The sequence below is a fragment of the Pan paniscus genome, chromosome 13 (assembly GCF_029289425.2).
Source record: "Pan paniscus chromosome 13, NHGRI_mPanPan1-v2.0_pri, whole genome shotgun sequence".
Taxonomy (NCBI): Eukaryota; Metazoa; Chordata; class Mammalia; order Primates; family Hominidae; genus Pan; species Pan paniscus.
In genome coordinates this window covers 135,175,246-135,192,011 of record NC_073262.2, presented here as the reverse complement: position 1 = coordinate 135,192,011, position 16,766 = coordinate 135,175,246, and the positions used below count along the sequence as shown (strand labels likewise).

At 44.4% G+C, this 16,766-nt stretch overlaps 1 protein-coding gene across 4 annotated transcripts in view; it reads right to left on the bottom strand.

Annotated features, from left to right (window-relative positions):
* Positions 1–3,164: 3,164 nt before the first annotated feature.
* Positions 3,165–16,766, bottom strand: part of EIF4E2 (eukaryotic translation initiation factor 4E family member 2) — a 32,918-nt gene continuing 19,316 nt past the window's right edge. For 2 of the 4 annotated variants that reach the window (XM_008965740.6, XM_024927888.5), the window contains 2 exons: positions 12,545–12,623; positions 5,833–5,901 (listed from right to left, as the gene is read on the bottom strand). In XM_008965740.6, coding sequence (XP_008963988.1) covers positions 12,578–12,623 — 46 coding nt within the window. In that variant the 3' untranslated portion in view covers positions 5,833–5,901; positions 12,545–12,577. Of the gene's footprint in view, positions 5,902–12,544; positions 12,624–16,766 lie in introns of all 4 variants that reach the window. The other 2 variants (XM_008965741.6, XM_008965743.6) reach the window with 1 other exon arrangement.

Here is a 16,766-nt window from a genome sequence, read left to right as displayed (position 1 = left end):
CTAGCAGTTTTCAATAAATGGTACACTTTACTATATACGATACTACTCTCACCCATAGGCAACATCTCCAGCATGAAGCCCACTGGCCTCATGTCTGTACTTCTGGAGTCCAGGTGAGCAAAGGTGACCTGCCCACTGGACTTGGCCCACATGGACTACACCTGAGCCACCAATCCTCTTGGAGGCATTCTTGCCTCTATTTGCTGCATTCCTTCTTCTCCCCTTTGGACTGCGAGCTCCTCAAGGGAACAGCCTATAGCTTCCTATTCATCTCCCACTCACCCGACCTGCCACACTGGCCAGCCCACTGGATGGGAGGTAACAGTGTGCTGGACGTTCTGAGGGCTGCAGAGGCCTCCTGTGGACCCTGCTCTCTTGCAGGTGACCCATCAGTGCGCTGTACTTCTACAAATTGTTGGAATGGAGACAGTTTTTTTTTTTTTCCCCAAGATATTTGTTTGAGTCAAAACGATCTTGACGGGAAGCTGTTAGAGCTCTCATGGAAATAGGCCTGGGGGACAGGATTTGGCTGAGGCTTTCAACTGACATCAGATAAGACTGCAATCAAGGGAAAGCAGACCTGGGGCCCAGGGCAATCACATGAGATGAGAAATACCAAAGAATGTGACCATCCAGGTAGCTGGGGGACACAGCTCCAAAAAAGTGAGAGTCGTGCTGGATTAGCTCCATTGGAGGAACTGGAGGTTCCATTGGATGGTGCTGGATTAGTTCCATTGCCGTTTAGCAAACCAGGTAAATAGATGCATATTCTATATGTGAATTTGCGTTTCCTGCTTCTCCCAGCATGATCACCTGTGGACTAAGGGAATGCCTTATTCACCAGCATGTATTCCATATTGCTTTTAATCAAGAAACAAATTTCACAGCAAATAAAGTGAGGCAATGGGCTTGTGACCAGGTAATCACAGTCATACCACGTATCTCAGCAGGAGGAAGCAGCCGGACAAACATTAGAGTGAAACGGCCTCGTGAAGACTCCGTTACAGCACCACTTGGGAGACCACTTTTGGGTGCTGCCCCCAAGGTTCTGCTTTGCATGTGTTGTCTCTCCTATAACCAGGATTCACGGGTCCAGGAATCAAGGGATAGAAGTAGGAGTGGTTCCTCTCACCTGTCCCCTCAACTGGAGTTCTGCTGGTTTGGAGGGCTTGGTTTTTACAGGAGGAATGCTTCCGGCGAACACAAGACAACGGCTCACTGAATTGTACATTGAGGGTCACCTACTGTTTTGGGCCCTTCTGGGCACTGAACCAACAAGCAAATAAGGGGTTTACTGACTCGGGTGTATTACCAAGGGGAAACAAATGCTGCTGCATACTAGGGGCAGGGAGAACTGTCTAGAATCCATACTTTTCTGAGGTCCCTCTTACAAATAGCAAAAACGAAAGACTGTAACAAAGGAAGGACAACTAATTCAGACACCCTAGGAATAAAGGTTTGGATCAACCGTACCAAAAAAAGAATCCTGACCAGCGGAGATCCTGGCTGAGGGCAAAGGAAATACAGAATAGGCAGTGGAAAAGAAAGTGATACGTAACTACAGCCTCATGATCATTACAGATGATACATAATCTTTTTTTTTTTTTTTGAGACGAAGTCTCACTCTGTCGCCCAGGCTGGAGTACAGTGGCGCTATCTCAGCTCACTGCAACCTCCTCCTCCTGGGTTCAGACGATTCTCCTGCCTCAGCCTCCTGAGCAGCTGGGACTACTGGCGCGCGCCACCACGCCCACCTAATTTTTGTATTTTTAGTACAGATGGGGTTTCACCATATTGGCCAGGCTGGTTTCGAACTCCTAACCTCATGATCCACCCACCTCGGCCTCCCAAAGTGCTGGGATTACAGGCGTGAGCCACCGCGCCCGGCTGATGTACATATTCTTGCTTGTTATGTGCACAATTTTCTTCTCTCATTATTTCATGCAATTTTTGCTGGAAGTAAACTTTACCCTTTAGTGTTTAGGTACCATTCTCTTGTTCTGTATTCTATTCAGATGGGATTGAAACTGAATTAGAAAAGTCAACACAGCTCAGAGATTGACAGTGACTGGTGAGCTTTACATGTCCTCATTTTTGAGAGAGGGTAACAGCTTCCAATTAATTACATCTCCTTGGGCACAAAGAATTGCTTTTGTGGTGGGACAGAAGTTCAAAAGTGTAGAAGGCTGTGCGCAGATGCTGAGTGGCTAATGGGCCGTGCCAGTTAGGAAGCTCGTCTCTCAGTTCCACACCCGCTCTTTTTAGCTCTGCTTTTGTGATACCAGCGACAGAACTCTGCAAACATTTCTGCTTCGCAGCTGGCATCCTGTTGGATTTTTCCAGTAGAGGGAAGCTTCCATGCTGCAGGAAGAAGGGGCGTGCTCCTTCCCGTTCCTGTCAGCACTGCTGCAGCAGTTTGCTCTCACAGCTGCATGTGATCCCAGTTGCCATTTCTGACCTGCTCAGAACCAGCTTCATGATGGGCTCAAAGACCCAGGACCAGGTGAGCAACACCCATCCTCAGAGCACTTCTGGAAGTTGCTACTTCCTTAATTCTTGTGTGGGTTTTTTGCTTTTTTGGTTCCTGTGTCAGTAATTCTTTTTATCATATTGTTGAAATAACTGGCATGGTTTCTGTCTCCTATTTGGACCATGACTGATAGACACAGAGAGGAGATTTCTATCTACAGAAACTAAGTCTCAAGACTGTATTGTTTTAAATCCTTTGTCAACAATAACTGAGGCTCAGCAAAGCCTCTTTCTCCCTCAGTGTTTCATGTGGGCACCAGCCATCGGCATGCCCCATGTGTCCCTCTTTAGGCTAAGATACTTAATATAACTAAAACATTCCAAGCTTAAGCCGAGTGATTTCTTACAGTAAAATCAAATTCTTTAAACTTTCTTCTATTCCAATATTCCTTATCCCAAGTTAAGGAGCGTTACCAACTATATTTTGATAATAAAAATGTAAACTGAATTGTGGCAATGATTAATATCAATTAGAGAATATTTTCACAATAAATTTGTGTCATTGAGATTGACATTGCCTGGACTATTCCACATATTTTGTTTTGGAATGCAGTTAAGATTGGGACTCATACACTGTAGGGTAGAATGAGTAACAGTACCCCCGGTTCCCTTGTATTGACAAGTCCACGACCTGGTTCTTGCTGATATTTTCCATTTATTACTGCAGTAGATAATTGCTCTGAAAGTGCAACACTAAATCACTCTTGTCATAGCCTCTGCTCCGTTTCCACTGGCAAATACTTGGAAATTCATTCTTTGAGCATTGTGGACCACAAGCTTCTCTCTGGGTGGAAAATTATTGCCACTGCCAGTATCACAGGGAACACACACACACACACACACACACATGAACAGAAGGATTCAAAAAGCAGACACTGGAGAGGAGCAGGGGCCAATTTCAAACAGAAAACCCAGTAAAGGGCTGGACAGGAGTAGGGGCCAATTTCAAACAGAAAACCCAGCAAAGGAGTTAGAGGAGAACAGCTCCAACTGTGTCAAGTGGAGACCGACTCTCCGCTCTCCAGTGGCAACCTCACATTCTGGTACTGTGCAAAGCGGAGACCGACTCTTCACTCTCCTCACATTCTGGTTACGTTGGCCCTGGTAGACCTTTATCCCTTTGTCTCTGTAACAGGTGATACCATAATCATAACCATGCCACATCTCAGCATATCAGAGGCCCATGGAGTAAAAATAGATGAAAAGACCTCTCAAGCTAGTTTGGAAAAATAGAGGGTTTAGATAAACTGACTATTTAATCTCCTACTTAAACCTGTTAGGCAGAATATCTGGGAGAACACTGGGCGTAAGATGCTGCCTAACAGGCATAACCCCTTGCTCTAACCAGCCTAGGGCCAGTATGTTTTTGATGGAAAAGACAACTGTCAAATACTACAACGACAAAAAGGAAGGTAAAACATGAGCAGCTCTAGAAAACGTAAGATTCAAAACTCTGAACAACAACAACAACAACAAAACTATGGACAACACACCTAGCCAGGAGGCCTGACCACTCACTCACTCCTAAGCACACTCTACACATACACACTGACTTTTCCACACACACAACAGTCAGGTAGATGCCCAAAGGAGGGCAAATCCAAATATCTGCTCTCTTTGGAATTTTCATGGCAAATCTGAATTTAGGCAAAAGTGAAGACCTCCCTGGGGTCTTCAAAGACAGCCTTTGCTCTCCATGTAGCCAATGGTGCTCTTATATTTGCCGAGCCCTTCACAACTGTCTGGACACCAGAATGCACTCTTCATATTCCTGGAGTTTAAATCACTGCTAGATCTTCTTATCTAATCTATCTTGACCTGTAATAGAAGCACCTCCCTTTTGGCCCCTGTACTCCCCGTTCTTTCAGAAAAAAAGCATCCCCAAAACAGTGGTAATTAGAGGGTGTTCAGGAATGGAAAAGTAGGAAGAGTGTAGTACAAATACAATAAGGAAATGCCTGTTACTCTCATATGATTTCTCTGAGACCAGGTGGCCAAGGATCCCCTAGTCTTCAAGGATATGTTTTAAAGAGAGGCCTTAATTTAAGGTACTGCAGTCTTTGCTCACAAGAGCCAAGTAAGACGGTGCTACTTGGAGGTTGCTATAGGACTCTGACGCTATTTATTTGAATCCTAGGTGCTCTTTTGACTTCTCTGACTTCAGTCCTTCTGGAGTCAGATCACCCAGCTTCTCTGATGAGTGACTGGTCATTTTTAAAGCATGCCTGCAGCAGTCTTCAAGAGGTTTCTGCCTGGGCATCACGATCAGCATACATTTGCTCATACACATACCAGGTGATGAGGACTCAACCACTGCAGACAGGCAGAGCCATGCAAATAACGCCATCCAGCAAGGTCACCTTTTCCTCAGATGCCCCAGTTTCAGGATGATAGAATTTGCATATTAAGTGTTAATAGGCCTGGCAATAACCAGCTTTTGCTTCCCTTCCTCAATGAGGGACATGCCAGAAACAGACTTGCACACAGGCTCTGCTCATATGGGAAACAGGCCTGACACACAGGGTCTGCTCATATGGGAAAATGATTTCAGTCACCGTCCTTAGCTCCAAATTCTGTACTTGGAACCTAGATTATAATCTAGCTCCTAATCAAACTAGATTCTGCTCCAGTTCAGTTTACTAAGGCATTCCCTCTAAGCTGCCTCAGTGAAACCAGTAAGAGCCACTGGATTACAATTCTAAGTGCAGCTGTGCCTAAGAAGGAGAGAGTCCCACAGGAGAGGAGACCGGAGGGCATAAGGCAGGGGATGATACAAAATCCTGGACAGTCATCACATCAGTAACACAGCTTCAGAAAGTGGTGGGCTTGGAGGAGGGGAGAGAAAGAAACAAAATGTCCCAATAATTTAATGGCAGGGCTAGAAGAGAGCATTTACAGCTATTCTGGGACTCTCCAACAGAACGCTTTTCCTGGATGCACATTCATTCATAATACTGGTAACTCTCATCAACAGCTCTGGCATGTACACGTGGCCACGGTACCCTTCGTACAACACGGGAAGAGAACAGGACGCCCAAGAGGCATCTGGACAGCACACAGCAAACAGAAAGGCTGAACGCCCCCCCACGGAACCCCATTAAAAAACAGTGTTTGTCTATTACAAAGTCACGTTTTCCGTTTTTCCGCTTTATAAAGTCAGCGATGCTGGAGGGTGTGTAGCGGAATCCGTCCTCCAGGAATGAGTGCAAAAGGAGAGCGCACGGCTCAGGGACGTCCCTTCAGTGAGCAATGGAAGGACTGGCTGGAGGCCTCCCATCCATTTCGGACAAACACACACATACAGAAAAGGATTATTGCCAGCTTGTGTACTCTCACAATGTGATTTTTGTATTTCGAAAGCTTGAATTGTCCCTGAAAGAAAAAAATGGGAGAAAATAGAGTGTTCAATACAAGGATCATCTATACAGAAGCACACATATACAGGGGGACGCTGACTCATCAGCCCTCGGGGTCTCCATGACATATCCCGGGGCCTTCTTCACTTGCCAATCTAATGCCAAAACAGCAACCCACCTCCCAAGTCCCTTGCAAAACTTCCAGTCAATTTTTTGCAACAGCAAAAGATTAGAAACAATTCAAATGCCGATCAAGAGAGGACCGGTTAAATATTAATGCTAGGGCACATTCGTAGAAATAAACAAGGAAGCTCTCTACTACTGTGGAAAGGGTTCCAAGATAAACTGATAGCTTAAGGTGTAGTGTGTACACACAATATACTACCTTCTGTGTAAATGGGGGTAGGGAAACAAGGTTATAGGTTCATATTTGCTCATATATACATTATGAAACTTTGCAAGGCTACACAGGAAACCAACAACAGTGGTTACATGGGGCAGTGGAGGTGGAAGGGGCACACTAGAAACTGGGCAGATGGAGGAAGCCTGAGAAGGAGATGTTCTCTCTCCCCCCCTTTCTTTTTATCTAACACACACTTTTGAAAACATTGTATGATTCACCTGGTCTTATATGAACAAAAAACCAACCAACCAACCAACCAACCAACCAACCAAGAATCCTCAGTTTAAAACTTAGAGCTGCTTACAGAAGGAAAGGATATTCCAGGAAGTAAAATCTGGGTACCTTTCACTTTACTTTAGAAACATGGCTCTAATTCTTGAAAGTGTGTGTGTGTGTGTGTGTGTGTGTGTGTGGTATGTATGTGGGGGATCCCAATATGTGTCCTCTTAGTTGCCTTTTATTGGATGTAGACAGGCTTGACCAGCCACTAGTGACTTTTCCTGTCCCACCCTAGAAATCTAATGACATCTTAGCAGGTCCTGTCACCATCTGAGTCTCAACATTTCAGGCTGGCAGGGACTTTAAGGTTGCTGCCCTTGCCCAGTGCTGTGGACTTCAATTTGTCAGAAAATTTTACCTGGATTCTGGAGTCATTATTTCTCTTTGATTTTAAAGGGACATTCTAGAAGCTCTGGCTTTAACTGACCTAGTATCTCACTATGTTGCCCAGGTTGGTCTTGAACTCTTGAGCTCAAGTGACCCTCCTGTCATGGTCTCCCAAAATGCTGGGATTACAAGCTCAGCCTGACCTATCTTAAAATTGTTAAAATTAATGGGACATATGGCAATTGGTTCAGAGTAAATATGTGCTAAGGAAAGAATATGCTCAGCCCAGCCAAACAGCAGTTTCTTTCTGTTACTGGCTAACAGATCCTCCTCCATGATAGCGGTCAGCTGACAGTGACCAACAGCCCCCGACTACACAAAGAGAATGACTGCAGACAAGAACTGAGAAGAAAAACTGGAGCTGGTATAGGTGAACTCAGGCTGGGAATAAACTGATGTTATCTCAAAAGTCCACTGGTATTTTATAGCTGGCATGCATGACCATGTGGTTCATTTATCAATGGCTACTTAGCACTTCAACTATCTTCAACTAAAGAGCTGAAGGTTGAAAACAAAGTTAATAGGGTGGTCATCTTTTTAAAAGGCTAATGGTATTTTTTAAAAATTCTTTTCAAAAGGATAGACCCCTCTGAGATGCCACAAGTAGCTAGCAAAGGATAAGGAACATATCTGATCATAACACAGAGAAAAGCAAGCATAACTGGTGTGTGTGTGTGTGTGTGTGTTACTTCTGAGTTCTCTTAGGGAAAATATGCTGTGTTACAGAGATGCATTACAAAAGACACTTTTTTTGTACCTACACTTAATACTAAAGAAAGTGATTTCACAGGAACAGATGGCTCTGTTCCATTTCTTCCCTTTTACAGGCACCTCTATGCCCATCTAATCATTGGACACCACAAGTCTATCAGGAGGGATTCTGCTCTTCTTATTAAAAGAAACTAGAAAGGCAGGGATATGGGAAGGTAGGAGCAGAGAATTTGCTGACTTGGGCAATTATCTATCTTGGAGTAAAGGAGATGGCAGGCAAGTGTCTGGCCCCAACTCTTTCAGCTGTTTAGTGACGGAAAAAGGATTTTCAGGGTAATCATTACCATAAGCAGGTCATCTTATCTTTTGGAAGAATTTCTCTATTGTACTAGGTGGGCCAGAAATAAATTCTTTCTCTGTAGCAGATAAACTGGAGAGCTCTAAAAACACTTTCTCATTCAGATTTTTTTTTTTTGAGATGGAGTGTCACCAGGTTGTAGTGCAGTGGCACAATCTCAGCTCACTGCATCCTCCGCCTCCTGGGTTCAAGCGATTCTCCTGCCTCAGCCTCCCAAGTAGCTGGAACTACAGGTGTGCGCCACCACGCCCAGCTAATTTTTGTATTTTTAGTAGAGACAGGGTTTCACCATGTTGGCCAGGATGGTCTTGATCTCTTGACCTCATGATCCGCCCACCTCAGACTCCCAAAGTGCTGGGATTACAGGCGTGAGCCACCGTGCCCAGCCTCATTCAGATACTTAATATTTTTGTTAATATAGACCACTTTATAGTCAGAAAACCTAAGAAATCATATTCTAAAGTCCACTTGCAAAGTGAAAAGGGGGAGGAGAAGAGTAAAGGAAAAGCCAGGAGAATCCGGCTGAGTTTTTCCAGTTTGATTTAAGAGGAAAACAGAACAGCAAATGGGGGTGGCCTGCTCCTGACAGTGACAGACTAACACAGGCTGGTGGCAGTGATGCCCTATGGCTTTGGTCCAGCCTTCTTTAAAAAAGTGGGTTGAGAACAGCTTGATGCCAAATTTGGTCTGAGGAATGTGTTCACCTCAAGCCAGCTGGGAAGTGATACTCCATCACATCCCTCACCCTAGGCTCAGTGCAGAGAGATTAGGAGGCAGAGAAAGGGAGAATGTAGAAAGGAAGGGGCAGAGGCCACAGGCGACCCCTTAAAAAACAATGTGCTTCTGTTCTTTTAAAAGCAAACTAAAATTTAGCAAATCCACAGTGAGTTCCTGAAAGCTAGCCCTCTAGCAATCTGGCAAAGCTGTGACAGCACATGGGCTATGCTTAGGACACCAAAGAGGACACAGAAGCTGACAGTCCCACAATGCTGGAAGAAAAAAAAAGAATTATTTCTCTACCAGATGTTCCTTTGTCCTGATGATGTCTCAGAAATATCCGAGAGCCCCATTCAGACTGGCTTCCAACTTCACATTCCCAGGTATCTTGGGGAAAATCGTTGTCCAAATACTCTGAAACAGCTTTCCAATCTGCTCTACCTTAAAATGGTCATCTTTTAGTACTTTTAGAGAAATGGACAAGTTCCAACTCTGAAAACAATGAACTACGGCAGAGATTAACTCCTGAAAATGGATGACAGGGGGGCAAAGTGGTCATTCAGAATGTCCTCCCCTCTCTTGGGAGTTAACTGCCACTGTGCTGGTGCCTGGCAAAGGCACCTGAGTGATTCTGGGTTCTCAAGTGAAAGCTGGGAGTCATCCAAGGAGGAAGGCTACCTATGTCTCTGCTCTGAAGACTGGCTCTGAGGGGTCCCGTAGACCTAAGTGCACATGGTCTTCAGGAGAACATTCTTTGGCCATTAGCTGTACACCCCACGCCAGTTCTGGCTTCCTCTTCTCTCCCTGCATATTCAGTAAAGCTGCAAACTCTTTCTAGTTTCAGTGAGGTAAATTCCAGTCTCTCGTCTTCAACTTTATTTTATTCCAACTTCATTTCCCAACAATACAGACTCACTGCTCTGTGTATACCAGCCTAGACAGCTAAGTAATCAGAATCCTCTCCTATCAGCTCACTGAGAGTTTTACTGAAGTCATAGTTAAAAGGGCAACATTTATTTGCAACAGGAGTCAAATGAAATTGTCCTAAAATACTAACAGTCACAGGTAATGACATAAAATAGCAGATAAATTGAGGAAAAATATTTGTGATTCATGAAGAATTATTTAAATAGCAGTTTCTCTGCCAAATTTCTTTATAGATCACGATCTATTTGGAGGAAAAGAAAAGGGAGAGAGGGCTAAAATGTTAAGGGGCCTCTAAAATGGCAGACCCAACAAACGTAAGCCAGGGATGCATATCTTCTCGAACATCTCTTTCACTTACAGTGAGGTTAAATCAACAGAAATGCGACATGAAGTCCTTTTCAAGTCTATTAAGACAATGAAGTGAGTGGATTTTTTGTTGTTGCTGTGTAAATTCATTCTTCCCCCCTACTTTCAGAATAATTTTTGGTTTAAATTCAAACACTCCTCACGGACTTCCAAGCCTGTGCTTTAAGGAAAATACCTGAACCACGAGTGTTCTCTTCGTCTGCCTCCCACACTGTATAAAAAAGACACGGGGGCCACAAAGAGACCACAAAATGGCAATTATGCAAATATATGACTTTTTACGGCAATTCAAAGATATTTTTCCTAGGGGATTAAATCTGCCAAGAGGGGTGGGAGTTATTTTGAGTTTTCTTCCATTCTGACTATTCCGCTTTCATTTTAAAGACTTTTCACTGAACCTCAGATGCCATCAATTTTTAAAGGTACATCATTTTATGTACTTTAAGAAGTAAACACTGCCCATTAAACTATGACAAAATCTTTTTAAATCACATTCACTGTAAGCATCCCCAATTTTTTTTTTTTGAGATGGAGTCTCGCTCTGTTGCCAGGCTGGAGTACAGTGGCATGATCTTGGCTCACTGCAACCTCCGCCTCCTGAGTTCAAGCGATTCTCCTGCCTCAGCCTCCCAAGTAGCTGGGACAACAGGTGTGTGCCACCACGCCCAGCTAATTTTTGTATTTTTAGTAGAGACGGGGTTTCACCATGTTGGCCAGGATGGTCTCGATCTCCTGACCTCGTGATCTGCCCGCCTTGGCCTCCCAAAGTGCTGGCATTACAGGCGTGAGCCACTGCGCCCAGCAAAGCACCCCAATTTTAAGAATATTAAAAGGCTTATAGAAGGAACAGGATTGAAAAAAAATATTAAAAGCCAAAAAAATCTTACAAATAATTAAATATGGTAGTATTTTAAAAACAGCTCCATTATAGCACCTGGCTTCTGAAAATTTAACTTAATATCTTATTTCAAATATTTACTATTTTTTAGCCTAAAAATCAATGATTTATCTACTATTAAAGCTGGTACCTTTTTCCTCCCTCTTTGTGTATACTAGCAGCACTCCTTGAATTCTATGTTGACTATATATACAGACACTTATATATATGCACACATACACAGACATATATTTAGAAACAAGGGTCTTACTATATTGCCCAGGCTGGCCTTGAACTCCTGGGCTCAAGTGATCCTCCCACCACAGCCTCCAAGTAGCTGGGACAATAGGCGTGTGCCATGATACCAGGCACTAATGTTGACTATATCTTAAAGAGAATCATTTTAAATTTTAAGCCACCAGAAGACTGAATTTATAATAAAGAAATCAAACTATCAAAACAAAAAAGGTATGGGTGGCATCACTTGTGTGTGCAGGAACTCTGCAACTGTGTTTTATCTGTATATCATACCTACACCCCTGAGCTCTCAGGCCCTGGCCACCTGCTGCTGTCCCTCAGAGTGTCATCTTGTCTCTTCTAGCCCATGTCTCAGGCCCTGGCCACCTGCTGCTGTCCCTCAGAGTGTCATCTTGTCTCTTCTAGCCCATGTCTCAGGCCCCTGGCCACCTGCTGCTGTCCCTCAGAGTGTCATCTTGTCTCTTCTAGCCCACAGGAGGGATGCAGGTCTCCTTTTCTGGAAAACGCTCGTCTCCTTCTAGGGAAGGGGGAATTTTGAGGTAGCTACTACAGTTGACATGTTCTGTTCCAATTTTAGAACTACTCTATTTCTTAGGGATGTTAGTGGCAGGGGTAGTTTCATGTCCAGGAAAAGGCTGTCATCTCTAGCTCATGCAGATATTGGCCTTTCATCCATTCCTCTCATTCAGAATAAATTTACCCAGCTCCCTCTGCTACAGAGACAAACATGGACTTGATACTCTCTTAACTGAAATACAAATATTCCCAAAGTCAGTGCTTTAGTTGGCCCAGTCTTTGTACCTCAGTGCCTCTCCCTACTAGTACAGTTGTGCTGGTCTAGTGAAAGTACAGCTTGGAACAACTGCTACTCACACAGTCCTGAAATCCAGCCCCGTTACTGACATTGCTGAAACGCTGAATTTATATTACTGTTTCCTCACAACTGACACATGACACCAGCAAACAGGAGACATACCTCTCATGTAACTCATGTTGGGGCCTGTGGAACTGCCCTTTTACTCACAGGACATTGCCAGATGGCTTAAAAATGGCCACATTTGAGCAAAAAGAAAAAGCATCTGTGGCACATTTACCATCATGAAATGTTAGCATCAAAAGAGATCTCAGAGACTTGTTCATCCATGAAGCCTCATTTTCCAGATGAGAAAATAGGGGCATAATAAGGTGAAGTAGCCTGCTCAGGGGTTCACCAGGAGACATGGGACCCAGGGAGGATGAGAATCCAGTGGTTTGGGACTTATATTTTTCTCTGAGGTTCAATGTTGGCAGAGGCAAGTTTGGGGGTAAATGGGAAGAGGGGTCCTATGGATGAGAGGTATGTCACAGGGTTACAGAGAAGATAGACAAGGCCCTACCCTGAGTGTGAGAGACAGAGGGGGAGCGTCCGATCAGCGGCCGCTGCTGTTCACCAGGCCATGAAACTCCTCCCAGGCCCTGGCAAACCAGAGACAAAAAACACAATAGCACATTCAGATCAAAAGCTTTTGAACACAGAGAGCAGACACAATAACCCCACATCCCCCTTCAGATGCCCTCCAAGCCGAGTGGAGCCACAGGTACCTGGGAGCAGAGCAGCGAGGTCCCACTGGACTTTCCTTTCCGAGGAGCAGAGCAGCCTACCCTTTCAGGGCCAGCGGGCACTTCTGCTTGCTTCACTTGAGAAGTCTGCCCCTGTTCCCTCAAGGATTTGCACCAGTGTTCCTTCAACAAGGCTCCAGGGGAGGCCAGTAAGGTCAGAGCTGATGCTCAACTGTCACCAAAAACACTTCCAATTTACAGTGGCACTCCCTGTACTTTCTGCCTTGGCTATGTGTGCACAGGTGGTAGAAACAATTTTTCTTCATCAGGCCTCACTGAGGGTAAAGGCCAGTTCCCAACAGCATTATGATGTCTAAAGATGCAAGGAGGAAAGTATACACTCTGTTTTCATATTTCCGACCTTCTAACCCTTCTACACTCAGACCTTCAATGTGTCAGGTTCCACCTGTTTCTTAAGTGCTTATGTAACTACTATCTGAAAATTTAAAGTCACGGCAGTTCAAAATTTCCAGGGAACAATGCCCATTACAATTTTCATGCTGACTAGCTTAACTATGAAATTAGGGTTGGGAAGGGATAAGAAATGTGACAGAAGGGGTACGTGGCCTTTCGCTTACAGAGAAAAGACTCTTGGTGACTGCTGGACTAGTCACAGGAGAAAATCAGACCCCCTATGCTTCTGGAGGCTCAAACTCAAGTTTTCTCAGGGGAGCTGATTTCCTACCTAAGCCCTAGCCACTTTTCAGCCCCAAAATGAGGAGTTCCTTGGGAATTATATATAAAATATGGTGCCTCTAAGTCTGAAGTTCCTCATTATTGTTACTCCATTCTTGGTTTAATTTGGTGACACAGTACCCAGGGTGACAATACACTACATTTATAAGTTAACCATTTACCTCTTAGAGGAGGTAGACCTGCAGTTCATGGCTTCTTCAGAGAATTATTACCAAAGCTCCTAGTGTATGTGCTAACTAAATTAAGGAAAAATGTAACAATGCCAAACAAGTGTGCCAGTCTTTGTCAATTCCCAAACTCAGTGTCCACAGCAAGACACCTGTTTCAGAGCTCTTTCTGGAAAGATGGTGATGTGATGTACTTTGTGAATCCCTGAGTGACATCAGAAGGCAATTTGACTCTTTACTCCAAATGAAGACAAGGGCAAAGCAAAATCCAATGCTTTGGCAATGACCCAGGGAAACCCCTCACTGTAATGCTGAGATTTAAATTCCTTTTTAAACCACTTAGGTGTCAACAAGAAATTACATGGCTGTGTTGAAGCTTCATGTCATTTATCCTTTTATTTCCAGGAAGGGCCATCCTTACACTAGCCTACACCGAGCAGTTCTCTCTGTCAAGAACCTGAAGAAATACGGACTTCACAGCTCCCTCCTACTTCATTCCAGTATTACATTCCCCTCCCAGTTTCTTCATCAGTCTCTTCACTGTATGTTAAACCTCAACATGAAGAACCTGGGTTAAGAAATTTCCTCACAGCCGGGCACCATGGCTCATGCCTGTAATCACTTCGGGAGGCTGAGGCAGGCGGATCACCTGAGTTCAGGAGTTCGAGACCAGCCTGGCAAACATGGTGAAACCCCGTCTCTACTAAAAATACAAAAAATTAGCCAAGCATGGTGGCGGGCACCTGTAATCCCAGCTACTCGGGAGGCTGAGGCAAGAGAATCGCTTGAACCCAGGAGGCAGAGGTTGCAGTGAGCAGAGATCGTGCCACTGCACTCCAGCCTGGGTGACAGAGTGAGACTCCATCTCAGAAAAACAAAACAAAACAAAACAAAAAAAGAAATTTCTTCACATGGATTCAGTGGAAATAAAATAGTGGGCCATAATCTTTGGTATAATCACTCTTATTCTCATAGGCCCACAGCTCGGCCAAGAGGCAAATCTACCACCTAAAACTAGGTGTGAATAGTCTAGCTATTTTCCATCTGGCATTCCAGGCATACTGGGTAATATTAAAACTTCCTTCTTTTAAAGGTAAAGAAAGAACAAGTTAAATGTAAGAAGTGTCATGACTGGAGTTTCTAAAAACAGAAAAAATTAATTAGAGATTAATATAGGCAACAAGGAATTCTGAACAGATTCAAAAGACAGAGGAACAAAGAGCTCTTTTAAGACCACTGTTGGCCCATCTCATGTACCAGAAAGCAAATCCTGTGCAATTCTACACTTCCCCCTACCTCTACCCAAAGGCTGCAAGGTTCATAGCCTTGCGCTCACTGGCTCTCTATACTTAGGGAGGGGCTCAGCCTCCTGCTAATCTGGGCTCTCTTCGCTTTGCCTACCAGTTCGGTGGTACATATCACAGATGCAAAGCCAGGCCAGCAATTAAGCTGGGGTAACCTGGTGCTACTGGACTATGATTTAGCCATGCCAGAAGGGAATGGGTTGGTCCTTGCCTATAAAAGTTCAGTGTTGAAATACAATGATATCTAGATGTGGGAAAGCCTCCACATTTTGACCTGTCTCTTCTCTAAGATAAAGGAATAAAGAGAATCACCCACCCTCCACTCCTGCAGAGAAGCCGGGCCAGTCTTTCCCAGTGCTGTAGCCCACTATGGGAATTTGGCCTGTTTTCCTTTTCCATTCCAGGCTAGATGCGCAAAAGGAATCAGTGGGACTAATCCAAAGAGGAGTTTCTTCACAAAAGACATTGCTGTTTCACATGGCTCCGAGCCCAGTTTTATCCTGGTAGCCCCACGATTCTGACTGTATTATGAGATTTCTCCTCAAAGCAGAGAATATGGGGAACCCACATCTATGAAAACTCGACTACTAGTTGGCCTCATTAAAAGGAGCTATGACCCGAGCAAGAACTCAGTTTAACAAGTTGTCCACGTCTTAGGGGTGAATGAACTGTCAGCAATAAACAAGAGCAGGAGCCCTCTGCAGCACAGCAGCTCATCACCCGCCTGCTCTGTGCGGCAGGCAATGCCTTGTAGCATACTGAGGGGAACAGCAGGAAAAGGCCACAAGCAGTGTGACTGGGGAAAGGCTGGAAAAACCCAACGGTTGAAGAAGGACATTGGGAACTGGGCCAAAAATAGCAAGCAGGAATCAGGAACACCTGACTGAAAAATCTAAGCTACTCTTAAAAGCCCCTCACCACCAGCAGCCCTATCTCCAGAGTACTCGGAAGAAAACAAATGTTGGCTCCTTCTTTCTTCATTTTCCTTGGAATTCTTTGTTTTTTGAGATGGAGTTTTGCTCTTGTTGCTCAGGCTGGAGTGCAGTGGTGCAATCTCAGCTCCCTGCAACCTCCACCTCCTGGGTTCAAGCAATTCTCCTGCCTCAGCCTCCCCGAGTAGCTGAGATTATAGGCACCTGCCACTATGCCCGGCTAATTTTGTATTTTTGGTAGAGATGGGGTTTCACCATGTTGGCCAGGCTGGTCTCCTGACCTTGTGATCTGCCCACCTCGAGCTCCCAAAGTGCTAGGATTACAGGCGTGAGCCACCTCGCCCGGCCTCCTTGGAATTCTTAAGTCTCAGTAGCAGCTGTTCCTTGGCTCAAACAAAGTCATATCCATGGAAGAGCCACAAGGAATAGAAGAAAGCAGAAATAGTTCTGACTTTTGTTCATATTGACAAGGATCAGAAGGGTCTCAAGGTCAGTTTGGTGCTTCTAATCAACTCTTACTCTGGGAGGTGACATCAAGCCTATCCCCTGGAGCAGTTACAATACAGCTGAAATTAAAGTTAATGTATGTAACAATTTTTGAAGGCAAGAGGGAAAGGGCCAGAGAAGGTAATTCTTTGACAAATACTAAAAACGTAGAGAATGGGCCTTTCCATATTCCAGCAAATCTCTCATTTTATAGGTACTTCAACCAATTTTGGATATGTAATAAACAAAGATGCAATGACACAAACACCCCTAGAATACTGAGCCCACAGTGCTAATCCTAATAGGTGTTATGCAGGATCTTGGGCCACATGGAGATCAGAGGTAAGTCAGGATGGTACAAGCACAGGGTATCACTGCCAAAGTGGAACAGCCACTCTGGAAAACTCAACCTTA